At 39.8% G+C, this 11,327-nt stretch overlaps 2 protein-coding genes and 1 non-coding gene across 3 annotated transcripts; 1 reads left to right on the top strand and 2 right to left on the bottom strand.

Moving 5' to 3' along the window:
- The first annotated feature begins 590 nt into the window (after window positions 1-590).
- On the top strand, window positions 591-4,943 carry LOC131326090 (uncharacterized protein At5g01610-like). Its single transcript, XM_058358685.1, has 3 exons — window positions 591-943; window positions 2,926-2,980; window positions 4,293-4,943. Exons 1-3 carry the CDS (start codon window positions 857-859, stop codon window positions 4,661-4,663), a joined length of 513 nt encoding a protein of 170 aa, XP_058214668.1. The 5' UTR covers window positions 591-856; the 3' UTR covers window positions 4,664-4,943.
- Window positions 4,944-5,306: 363 nt separating this feature from the next.
- On the bottom strand, window positions 5,307-5,377 carry TRNAG-GCC (transfer RNA glycine (anticodon GCC)). The gene has a single exon. It is a non-coding gene; the product is annotated as a tRNA-Gly (tRNA).
- Window positions 5,378-6,277: 900 nt separating this feature from the next.
- Window positions 6,278-11,092, bottom strand: LOC131326089 (uncharacterized). The gene is made up of 3 exons (XM_058358682.1): window positions 10,144-11,092; window positions 8,606-9,010; window positions 6,278-6,907 (listed from the first exon to the last, which is right to left on the bottom strand). Exons 1-3 carry the CDS (start codon window positions 10,516-10,518, stop codon window positions 6,695-6,697), a joined length of 993 nt encoding a protein of 330 aa, XP_058214665.1. The 5' UTR covers window positions 10,519-11,092; the 3' UTR covers window positions 6,278-6,694.
- Between the last annotated feature and the right edge of the window lie 235 nt (window positions 11,093-11,327).

Genomic DNA, 11,327 nt, shown 5'->3' with positions numbered 1-11,327 from the left:
TTATAGAACACTGACTAGATTATTCTGAACACTATGACTCTGTTCGTTTAAGGGTTTTGGATTTTAGATTCTAATTATTATCTTATTTCTCTCCAATCATTACTCTAATTTTTTTTATCTCTTTTCAATCATTATTCTTATTTTTAATCATTACTTTATTTCTCTTTACACTCATTATCTACAAATCCAAATTCAAAATCCAAAAACAAACGGGGTTTATAATTCAAAAAATATACTGTGAGACAAATCTATCTCGATCATGTGATAATGTCTCATTAACTTGATTTTTTCAAACACACAACAACCTCTACAAGCTAAGGCTCCGTTCCGGAAAGGAAAATAAGTACTTATTTTTTAAGAAGGCAATTTCAAACTCAAAAATCATGTGTTTACGCAAATAATTTTTCTATCAATATGGATCTTATTTGATAGATCTCATTGAGATCTTTAATACGGTGCAAAAAAATTAAAAAATTAATTTTTATTTATATTATTTTTAAATTTAAAAATATGAAATAAGTACTTATTTTTTAAGAAGATATTTTAGAACGGGCCTAAACGGTTCATATCATAATAACGAATCCCAATGAAGCATAGCACACCGAGGTGTCCTGCACCCCATGATGCATTTACGCGCTGCGACAAGTCCGTCCAAGGGATTACTCCTATTTACCAAAGGAAAAGTCTAGGGAACAGGAACCGAGTCGTCCCGTGTCCGTCGGCAGCAGGAGCGAAGTCGGTCTCTCTCTCTCTCTCTCTGTTTGCGGAAAGGGAGGAGAGGCGTTTGGCGAGAGATTATCAGAACGATCCCTCGTTTAATCATAGAGAGAGAAACGCACTCTGCGCGAACGGAGAAATGGATCAGGTATTGAACAAGGTTGGATCGTACTGGTTGGGTAAGAAAGCCAACAAGGAGCTCGATTCCGTCGGCGACGATATCAATGTACCTCTCTCTCTCTCTCTCTCTCTCTCTCTCTCTCTCTCTCTCTCTCTCTCTCATGTTTCAGATTGCAATCTATTACGCTGATCTGGTCATAAAGTTGTTTTCTTTAACTTCTTTCCACAACCTAGAGCTGATTTAGGGTTAATGTCCATGTTGAATTGGGAAATGTTGTGACTTGATTCCAAGAGATCGGCCATGGAGCTTGAAATAACCTTAAAAAGACATTGCTTTATGAACATAGCTCAATTGCGCCAAAAATTGGGGAAATCTTGGGTTTCATTTCAAGGGTTAATGTCCATGTTGAATTGGGAAATGTTGGGACTTGATTCCAAGAAATCGGCCATGGAGCTTGAAATAACCTTAAAAAGACGGTTCTTTATAATCGTAGCTCAACTGCGCCAAAAATTGGGGAAATCTTGGGTTTCATTTCAAGAAATTGACAATGGAGCTGGAAACAACCTTCGAAAACACCATCGCAGCTTTTATGCCATTATGCTATTCCTGGTCGAATAACTGGTTTTTTATGACGTTACGCTATCCTCGTCAAAGAGAGTTATCCTCTTTGTGATGGCTTTCTTCATTTAGCTGATGTCCAAGATGGTTTTGATACCTTGTTTACATTCAGCTTATTTGGGATGAATTTCGTTTGTTGCAACGCTATTGATTAATCAAACGACTGTCGTGGTTGTTATATAGCTTCTGTCGGTAACAATGTAATGCAGTCACTAGGCAAAAGGGCTTCCCATATTACACGAGCTTTGTTTTATTCCTTATAGGTAAGGGATCACAGTGCAGGGCCTTTTTTATGAGAAATACTCGCATCAATGTTTTATTCCCTCAAGATTGTTACGATAGAGTGCAGACCCAGAACCTCTTGGTGATTAGTTGGATATTGTTTTTAAACTACTCTTGCAAGTGATGCTTGAATTTCAAAAGTGAAGGTTTCTTTACTTCTCAATCCTTTTAGCCGTCTGTGTAGTCTTACAACTATTAATGGGAATGTAAGGACCAAAATAAATGGGCATCTTTTCCAATTTTTTACATCGCTCAATAGCTTTTTACAAAGTTGAGCCACTTAATTTCCGAAACAGCAAAAACTTGAGGCATTAAATATTCTCCAAAATGTGAATGACGAGGGCCTGAACTCTAGTTCATGATTCCCATATGAGGTCTTTATTCCGGTGGGTATTTATGGCTGGTTGAGTTGCTATATACTTTTGTTGGTTTGTAAAGTGAGCATCTCTAGGACTCGAAACGTGCTTTCGTTTCTAAGTCCAATAGCGGAGAGTCATCTCGCAACATGATATTTTTAACCCTTTGTTTTCCAGTATAGCATGAACATTTCGGGCTGAGGTCTTTATCCCATAATATTGAGATTGTTGTAGCTTTCATTCTTTGTGCTTAGCCTCATAGGACTGACCAAGATGGGTGGGCTTCATTAAATAAGCACAAAATCATACTGCAGGATGACTTTTTTCCATTTCTTTTCAAGTTCAGTGGTTGCAAGTATCAAAAGATTGCGGTCTTTAAGGCGATCACTTGTAAAACAGAGAAGAATTTAAGATCACGGTTGGTCCATCAACAGTGTTGCGCTAGATGTTTGTATTTGCTTAAGCTTTCAAATGGAGGTGGAATTATGTTATTGATTTAATAGCATGAAACTGGGTTTCAAAATGGACGTCGTTACAGAGTAAGCAGACTATTAGCCGGATAGCAAAGGTATAGGCAACATCTCTAGAGCACTCGATTATTATTATTTTTTTGAATGGCTAGAGCACTCAATTAATGTAGTTAAGCAATGATCTCGTCACTGAATATAGTCATTCAAGTGATTATTTGTATCTGTGATTCGGAGGATAATGAGAGCTACTTGTTAGCACGATTTCGTTTCGCCTTGTTTTCCAATAAGCATATCTGCAAACTGAATTTTTGTCTGCATTCTTGCGTCTGTTTGCAATTCTGACTTTTATTCCTCTATTTAGTCGTTGTCCACCAGCATTTCAGGAGGAACCAGTTGGTTGGTTAACAAAATCAGAGGTGCGTTTTGCTTTCTGCAATAATCTCCATCTGTTTATGTTTTTCTGCATACCAAAGAGTCATCTGGAATGTAGTTCATGATTTCATCAGTCATGGGATTGTTTTTGTTGCTTCTGCTTCCACTTTTGTCCTAACTGGCATAGGTGCTATTTGGATGGAACATGTCGTTTATATTGCAGTTTGATAATTGGATGAATTACTTGTCAGAAATCTTGTCTGCCTTCACCAGTAATTTTGTCAATTATTCTGCCGTTAAAGCATTGCAAATCCTAGTATTGCAGGATGGCAGCTATCGCAAAATTCATTAGGTTTCTAATAATAAGCATAAGGTAGTTTCCCTTAGTTCCTAAACCAAAACTTCAAGGATGATAGGTCGGGTTTTAACCATGAACTAGTGGCACCCTATCTTTTCAGCATGAGAACCCTAGAGTTATGTTACCAGGAAACACTAATACCCAAGAAAATTCTGTTTTGGTACGCAGTTCATTCTGAAACAAAAAATTTGGCGGTCCAAGGTGATCCCTGAATTTTTTCTGAACAATCAACTGTATTTAGTTGAAAATCTAGAGAGAGTGCAATTTTGGCTACATAAAATGTAAGAAGAAAGAGGTCATTATGATCTTAGAAATGTGTTTTGCAAGAATAATTTGAATAACACCACCTTGTTTGATTAGATGTTTATCGCTTGGAAGAGTTGGTTCTAATTTTGTTATCTATAGAAGCCTACCCTTAGCGTACCACAATTTAGGGATGTGGCGTACTTTGTTCCTGTTCCTTGTACCGACATGATTCGCCTTTCAGGTAACATACCCTGGAAACATTCTACTAATGTACCCCCTTATTTGTTTAGGACTTGGCATTGTGATTTGAGACTGCACACTGCCGGTAAGGTGACACTAAATATGACTAGTGTATTAAATCTGCTTGTGGCAACTTTAAGATGAGTGATTGTGACGAAGTGAATTCAAAGAGATGAACTTGAATCGCGTGTTTTTTTTCTCATATGTTTTCTCCTCTTTTGTTTGACAAAAATCGTTTTATTCACACGTTTAAAGTGGGCGAATGAGCTAGTGGGGTTGAGATAGGCACGACTGATTTTTCTTTGAACGTTTGGAAAATCATAGGCATTGCAAATTGATCATGTGGTTTAAAGTCATAGATGAATGACAACCACTAGGACATGGAAGCATTATGATTTAGATGTTGACTTCATCTTGACAGTTGTGCCTAACTGTAATTTCCCATTTTCCTGAACTTTACTTGTGTACCATATGCACTACAATGATCAACAAAATCATTGGTATCTCTGCAGGGAAAATGCAAAAGCCACTACCAGAATTGCTGAAGGACTATGACATGGCAATTGGTATTTTCCCTCGCGATGCTACAAACTATGAGTTCAATGAAGAGACAGGTAAGCTTACCGTCTACATACCCTCGATTTGTGAAGTGGGTTACAGGGACTCGTCTGTTCTGCGGTTTTCAACCACCGTAACTGGATATCTGGAGAAGGGGAAATTAGCCGATGTAGAGGGGATAAAGACAAAGGTGATGATTTGGGTAAAAGTTACGTGTATCTCATCCGACGGAGGAAAGCTCCATTTCACAGCTGGGATGAAGAAAACCAGGAGTCGTGACGCTTATGAGGTTCTTAGAGATGGATTGGGCGTGGAAAAGTTTTGAAATGGGTTGCGATGTCTGCGCAAATATACTCCGTATATCCTTGTAAGCTGTAACACTATTCTGAAGGATCTTGGAACCCTTTGCTTGCCTTCTTAACACTTGGTTGTTGTAATGATGAATGTCGTAAGTGGAAATGAGTCCAATGACTTCGATTGTGTGGATTCGTCTTTCAATATATGTTTGAATGATGCCATGTAGCAGCTTGTAAGCATGGTGATTGTTTTCTCGTAATAAATAAACCAGTATCAACGTCAACTGTATGACGATCTGTTCCGGTCAATGTTGTTCAGTATTTCTACATGAAACTCTAATTCATTACCATCGTGCGACCCTCAAAATCAAGCCCGGAAAAGAAAGTGATACACCTCGAGTGACTTCAAATCAGTTTAGGTGCGACCTTCAAAATCAAGCACGGAACAAATCAGTTTAGGTGCGACCTTCAAAATCAAGCACGGAAAAGAAAGAGAAACACCTCGAGTGACTTCAAATCAGTTTAGGTATCGTGGTTGTGGAGTGACTTTAATCGTATTATTGGGCTGTATCATCTCCAATTACAAAAGAAGAGGAACAAAAGATTTAGTCAAATATTTTTTTTATCAAACCAGACCTTTAAACTGGGGGAAAAAAATTTTGTTAAAACAACTGCACCAGCCGGGAATCGAACCCGGGTCTGTACCGTGGCAGGGTACTATTCTACCACTAGACCACTGGTGCTTGTTGATTCCAAAGCCTGCATTCTAACTTATTTATTCAATTAGACAAAAGGCAAGCCTAGCAACAGTAATTTCCTCGTTTCCTGTTCATACTCATTTTCTCACCATGACATCATGGATGGATCTGACAAAATTTTCAAAAATCTCACAGTTTAATACAAGTAATTTTTTTAAAAACTGCGTAACCACAGGAGTTTGGCTTGCTCCTTCAAGGACGAAATTAACAATTCAGATTCTCATAGATTCATTCATATGTTTGAGTTGGTGGGTTATTGGGGAGGATTGGTCATATATGAATTCAAGAATTTGGTTGCAATTTCCCATATGCAGATTCACTTGGCTTTTTAATCCTGGTGCAAAAATTATTCGACAATCACAGACCCGTGTATCTCATTTTGTGTGTGGTTCTAAGTTTTTCTGAGAAGAATTTCAAGTAGGAAAAGACCTCTTAAGAGCAGCAGTGAGATAGCGACTCTGTTGTTGCATTAGTACTAGGTTTTTTTTCCAAAAAGTCCAGGAACACAACTTCCAAACACATCTCCGAACAACTGTATTAGGAGCCATCTGATATATGTGGGCTCACGTATCGAACGGCTCTGAACTCAATTGTGTTCGGAATTGTGTTTTAAAGTTGTGTTCCTAGCATTGCTCATCCTTTTCCTACCATAGAGCTAATAAATTAATAATACTTTGTAACCTTCTTTGAACCAATCACAGAGCTCTCCAGCACAATAATGTCTGCATTACTCCTCAATTTTTATGGAGAGAAAACTTTAAGATAGCTGTGCTCTCTAGGTGTTCCTTTTCTTCATTCTGTATAGAATTTCTGAAATCCAAAAATGCAAAATCAAAAATAGCCATGTTCAGTGCGTAAGCTGGCCCGGAGGCCCCGGTCACCTGGTTTTAAAAAAAAAAACAGAAACCATGTTTTGTATATCACAACCAAAATCAAGAGCGGCATTACAACAGAGCTACTAAAAGGTTCTGAATCAAGGAAGTATACTATTGTGGGGAACAAATTAACTTCCCCAATTGATTACCGATAGCATCATCTCATCTGAGGAGAGATGATTACCATAATGTACAGTGAGCTCCGATCATCTCATCTGAGGAGAGATGATTACCATAATGTATAGTGAGCTCCGATCCTTCTTTGCGTATGACTCCACCAACCGACTTAGATAATGGACAACTATGAGACACTGATGCTTCTGTGTTATTCTATTACTACCAGGATGAAGCAATTGCTTCCAGAGTTCCACAAAGGTCAATCTGGAGGAAGCGTGCGAAATAGCGGATATATAAATCAATGATCTTATTAATCAACTGAGCTGTTATTTCTCCCATTCAGGTCTTGAAAGAAGGTTTTTGCTGCCTCATAGGTAGACCAGCAGATTGCAGCCGCAGGTGCATGGAATAGCATTCTGGGTACCCAGCCCCTCATAAGCCCTCCATATCCATTCCTCTTCACTAAAGTTTGGATTACATCCTGGATCGAACTGCTAGAGAATCGATCACATCCACAAACGCCCTGTGTATAAAAAGCAAACAGGAACTTTAAGAAGACAACTCGGAATTTCTGCAAATGTGTGCCAGTTGCACGTGCAGTTGCAGAGAGAGTTCATAAGTCCTATACAGCACAGCCAAAATGTTCATGTTGCAGAACATAAATCGAGTAATCAAGGATACCAATGATCAACACACTGACCAAACCCAAAAAGAAAATGCAAAAAGATAGAGGGCAGAGGTAGAAACAGGTTGTGCTAAGATATATTTCACGAGTTAAACACTCATGTATATACGTGAACTGATCGAAAGTTTTAGATTGCAGGATATCCATCAGCAAATAATGCAATAGAAGAGCTCAAACGCATATACCAGGCAGCTGACAACACATGCAGTCTTTACCCCATTGGTCGATCTCTACACTAGCAAAGAGTTCCATAATGTATAGGATAACTAATGTTCTAAAACAAGTAAAGAACACAACCCACTACTCGTCTTTGTGTCTTGTGAAAAACAGCAAAATCTTCCCAGTGGTCGTATAAAAGCTTATACCCACTAACTATTAAGCCAGCTCAACTTGTTTTTAAACAACTCCAAGCGAAACTCCGTCATCCCCGACAAATGGGAGTGGGGAGGAATTTTGCTTGAGTTGTCTGCCTCTACATGGTTTCCTTACGACTTGAAACGTTTGAGGAACTTGAAGAAAGCAACATGAAGGTAATAAAGCTAGGATGGGATTGAGCTTGCTCTGGTAATAAAGGTAGCCCAACCAATCAGTGCAGCAACTGGTATGTGCCATGCAACTTTGATCACGTGTGCTTGCCCATGGAGTGGATTAGGATTGAGCTTGGGATGCATGCTTGCCCTCTAGTGTACACGAAAAAACAAAACACTTGCCCTTCTAGTGCTCTTCTTAAGCTTGATCGGGCCAACTCAATTTGGTCCTCCCCAATCCTAAACTGTTAAATTAAACCTATGTGTAGTATTTTCCACATTGCAGAATCCTATGCATCAGATCCCCACTGCTCTTAAAGCCCTTTGCTTTCACTAATTCCTTCCGCTAACAAGATACCCGTTTCATGTGACAGCTCCTATACTCTCAGTATGAATGAGCTGAGAATCTGAGATATACTTCAGGAATTTTACACTCCACACATACTCCAGAGTTCTACTGTTGGTGTGCCAAAGTTGAGTTTGTTTGAAGGGGACATAATCCACGACTTAACCAACAGACCAACCATTGAGTAATCACTAGTAATGTAGATCGAAAATTGGAGTTGCAAGTTTGTTCAAAAAGCACCAAAAACTTTGGCTTTAACTTGTTTGAACTTGAGGACACCGTTCGCACAGATGCAAACGAGCAGCACTTTAAAATGCCAGAGAGTCTCAAATAATAGATACATGACATTCTTCTGTCTTTAACAAATTAGCAAACTACTATTAGCTCATACCTAAAGGATACTGATAAATACTACTAAAAAAGTGTAAGACAGAATCCCAGAGTGATGAAACACAACCAAATAGTATGAACCATGGGGTAATCACCATGGTATGTATTGCTGATAATTAACCAAAATGAACACCATCCATAGAATAGTAACCTTGATGGATAATTGTGCCTCTAGTTCAAATTGCAAAAAGTAAACAGAGGAAGGATTAACTTTAACATAGGTTAACTTCAAATTGCAAAAAGTAAACAGAGGAAGGGTTCTAAAACTCTCACCTGACACTGCAACTGAGTTTTGACAACATCAAGTGGAGTAGTTAAAGCAGCAGCCAACGCCCCTGCAGCTGCACCCGCCGTTGCATGGACCACCAATGTCTCATCCTCCTCTCCCACACTCTCCAGCGACAACTCCATCAACCCTCTCTTGGCTGCCTCGTACGTTGCAAAATGGATTGCTGTGAACGGCGCATTCATCACCACCGTCGTTCGATACGATTTATAGAAAGCCCCAACTCCTTCCTCCACAACCACTCTCCTCACACAATCCCCCACACCCTTGTAAGGACTTCCCTTCAGCTGCAGCCTCTGCTTCACCACGTCCATCGGCGTGATCACCGCGTCGCTGGCCACTGTGGCCAAGACGCCCGATGCCGCGTGGGCGGCTGAGTTGTTTGGATTCCCCTGAATTTGGCATGGATCTAATGTTCGGTAACTTCATTCGAAAAAGAAGTTCAGAATAGTGGCACTTCTGTCAACTTTCTCGTAACTGTTGCTTTCAACTTATAAACCAAAAATATCTCCGAAAATCAAATCAAATAATCTTTGAAAAGCTCTATAGTCTATACAACATAATCCAATCATTAGTTCAGCTGCAACAAGTACCTCGAGTAGGTGAATTGTCTACATTTTTGGAGAATTGAATGGAGAGAAAATGGTAAGCAACAACTAATCATTACATAACTTCCAAGTGATGACCATGCCCTAAAGACGTTCAAAGTACCAAAAAACATGTGATACATATACCTCTTGCTTTTTTACCACTGTTTTATTTTACCTCTTACTCTCTTAGTTAGATAATCATTGGTGGTTACATGTCTAAAACTAACTAATTGGCAGCAGAATTCATATGATCCATAAGGAAAATAATATATGAATGATACATAGCAGGCCAGCAGCCCTGAACTGGGAAAGTTAAACCGCGTCATGCCTAACGACTTTTGCAACTGCATATAGGTGCAGTGAGGTTGTGATTTCAATTCAAGTTCAATCCAAATTCCTAACAGAGAGAAAGTTGATACTATTCTTGATGGGTGATGGGTTGGGTTTAGCGCAATGCAGTTTTTTTACAGCCCCGTTGGATTACATGATTGATAAGAAAAGAAAGAACTAGAGATTCTCAACAAATCACTCATGTAGATTGAATGATTTGGCGACAAATGGAGAAAAAAGTACAACTACTTTGGAGCTACTAGACAGGGCCCAAAAATTAGTAGACGTGCTCACAAGCTGGCCGGAGAGATGTTATCCATAAGAAGAAAGTAAGAAAAATAAATATTTTCCAAAATTGTGATTTAAGCCGGGTTTCCTATTATCTTAACGAACTGAATCCCACAAAAATACGAATTTCAACTCCACACACTCTCCTCAAGTACATCAATTATAAGTCCTTTTGGCGCTAACAATTTGTCTAAATCCTTTAGCCCTAAACAAACTTTATAGAAAAAACCCAGCCTTTAGAGATCATTTCTCACAATCCAGAGGGACTGTTACCAAACAGTAAAAAAAAAACTGGAGAAGTTCAAGTAATAACTGACCGCCGATAAAGACTTCTTGAACCACTCGTAAACCGAGAAGTAAACGGCGTGGGCAGGTCCAGCGCCGAGGCCCATGGCGGCAATACCGCGGTACAGCACAGCGGGCCCTTCCAGCTTCAAAATCGAGCCAAGCGATTGCCTGAGATTAACCGTAGAAGACGGGCAAGAAGTAGGCCCAATAGCCTGCATACGGGTCTTGAGGGTGTCGACTGGGAACATGGCCATGTGCTCGACGGATCCGGCGACGGAGCCGGCCACCATGAACTGCCAGAACAAGAGGCCGTCGTGGGAAGGAGGCGGAGGGGAGAGAGTGATTTCGGTGGGGTGGAATTTGGTGGAGGGAGTGGCGGTTGTAGTGGTGGTGGTGGTGGCCATTGGTGGTGGTGATGAGAGAGAGGGGAGGTGGAGGTGGGGATTAAAATGGAAATGGGGAGTGAATTATTGGGCTTGGCGGATCGCTTTCGGGGTGATTTGAAATGGCTTGTTGTCGCCATGCACGAGGAATTGTTGTTGGGAGAGATTGGATAATTTGTGAATTGGAGCTTTCATTGCCTTTTTGTGTGGATGGAGGCTGAGGAAGAAGAGAAAATTAGAGAGGCGATTGACGTAAATGAGAGAGAGAGAGAGAGAGAGAGAGAGAGAGAGATTGAGAGAGAGAGTAACTGTTGCCATGACCAAGTAGTGTTGGTACTCCCATCGACTAATCTACAAGGTATCAATTTTATGTTTACTAGTGGGTGCTCGATCAAAGTCGAAATAGCGCACCGTATAAAGTATAAACCGACTCCATAGGAATCAACCCTTCGAGATTAGCACCATCCTCTGCTCTCCAATTATAAGAATAAGCTCATTTCGGATTATTATTCATCACAAGATTCCTCCTATGATGAAAAATAAGGCTCCCGGCCTATGTCCTTATTTTATGATATGAGCCATGTATTTTATGAAATTTTTCATTAGGAGAATTTGGAAAGAAATTTCTAAGTTAGAAATTGTTGGATAACCGGTTGCTGCTGATTCTGAACTGTTGACGAAATCTCCACCAAACCTGAAAAACCCTTCGAGTCACGACTATATCGTTTTCCTAAAGACAGTATTTGCCCCATCAAATGGTATGTAAAGGGTTACAGCAAATCTGCCTTCAAGATAAATCGAAGCCCGAAATCGAAGTTTTTTCCATTTGC

This window comes from Rhododendron vialii, chromosome 5a, assembly GCF_030253575.1.
Source record: "Rhododendron vialii isolate Sample 1 chromosome 5a, ASM3025357v1".
Lineage (NCBI taxonomy): Eukaryota > Viridiplantae > Streptophyta > Magnoliopsida > Ericales > Ericaceae > Rhododendron > Rhododendron vialii.
This window is presented reverse-complemented; position numbering and strand designations above follow the sequence as displayed.

Bases quoted from the DNA above. Each gene is read 5' to 3' on its own strand.
- LOC131326090 (XM_058358685.1), top strand. From the start codon at position 857: ATGGATCAGGTATTGAACAAGGTTGGATCGTACTGGTTGGGTAAGAAA. The intron at 944-2,925 runs GTACCTCTCTCT...TCCTCTATTTAG, and splicing joins CCGTCGGCGACGATATCAAT to TCGTTGTCCACCAGCATTTC. The intron at 2,981-4,292 runs GTGCGTTTTGCT...GTATCTCTGCAG, and splicing joins GTTGGTTAACAAAATCAGAG to GGAAAATGCAAAAGCCACTA.
- LOC131326089 (XM_058358682.1), bottom strand. From the start codon at position 10,518: ATGGCCACCACCACCACCACTACAACCGCCACTCCCTCCACCAAATTC. The intron at 9,011-10,143 runs GTCAGTTATTAC...TGCCAAATTCAG, and splicing joins TCAAGAAGTCTTTATCGGCG to GGGAATCCAAACAACTCAGC. The intron at 6,908-8,605 runs GTGAGAGTTTTA...TTTTATACACAG, and splicing joins AAACTCAGTTGCAGTGTCAG to GGCGTTTGTGGATGTGATCG.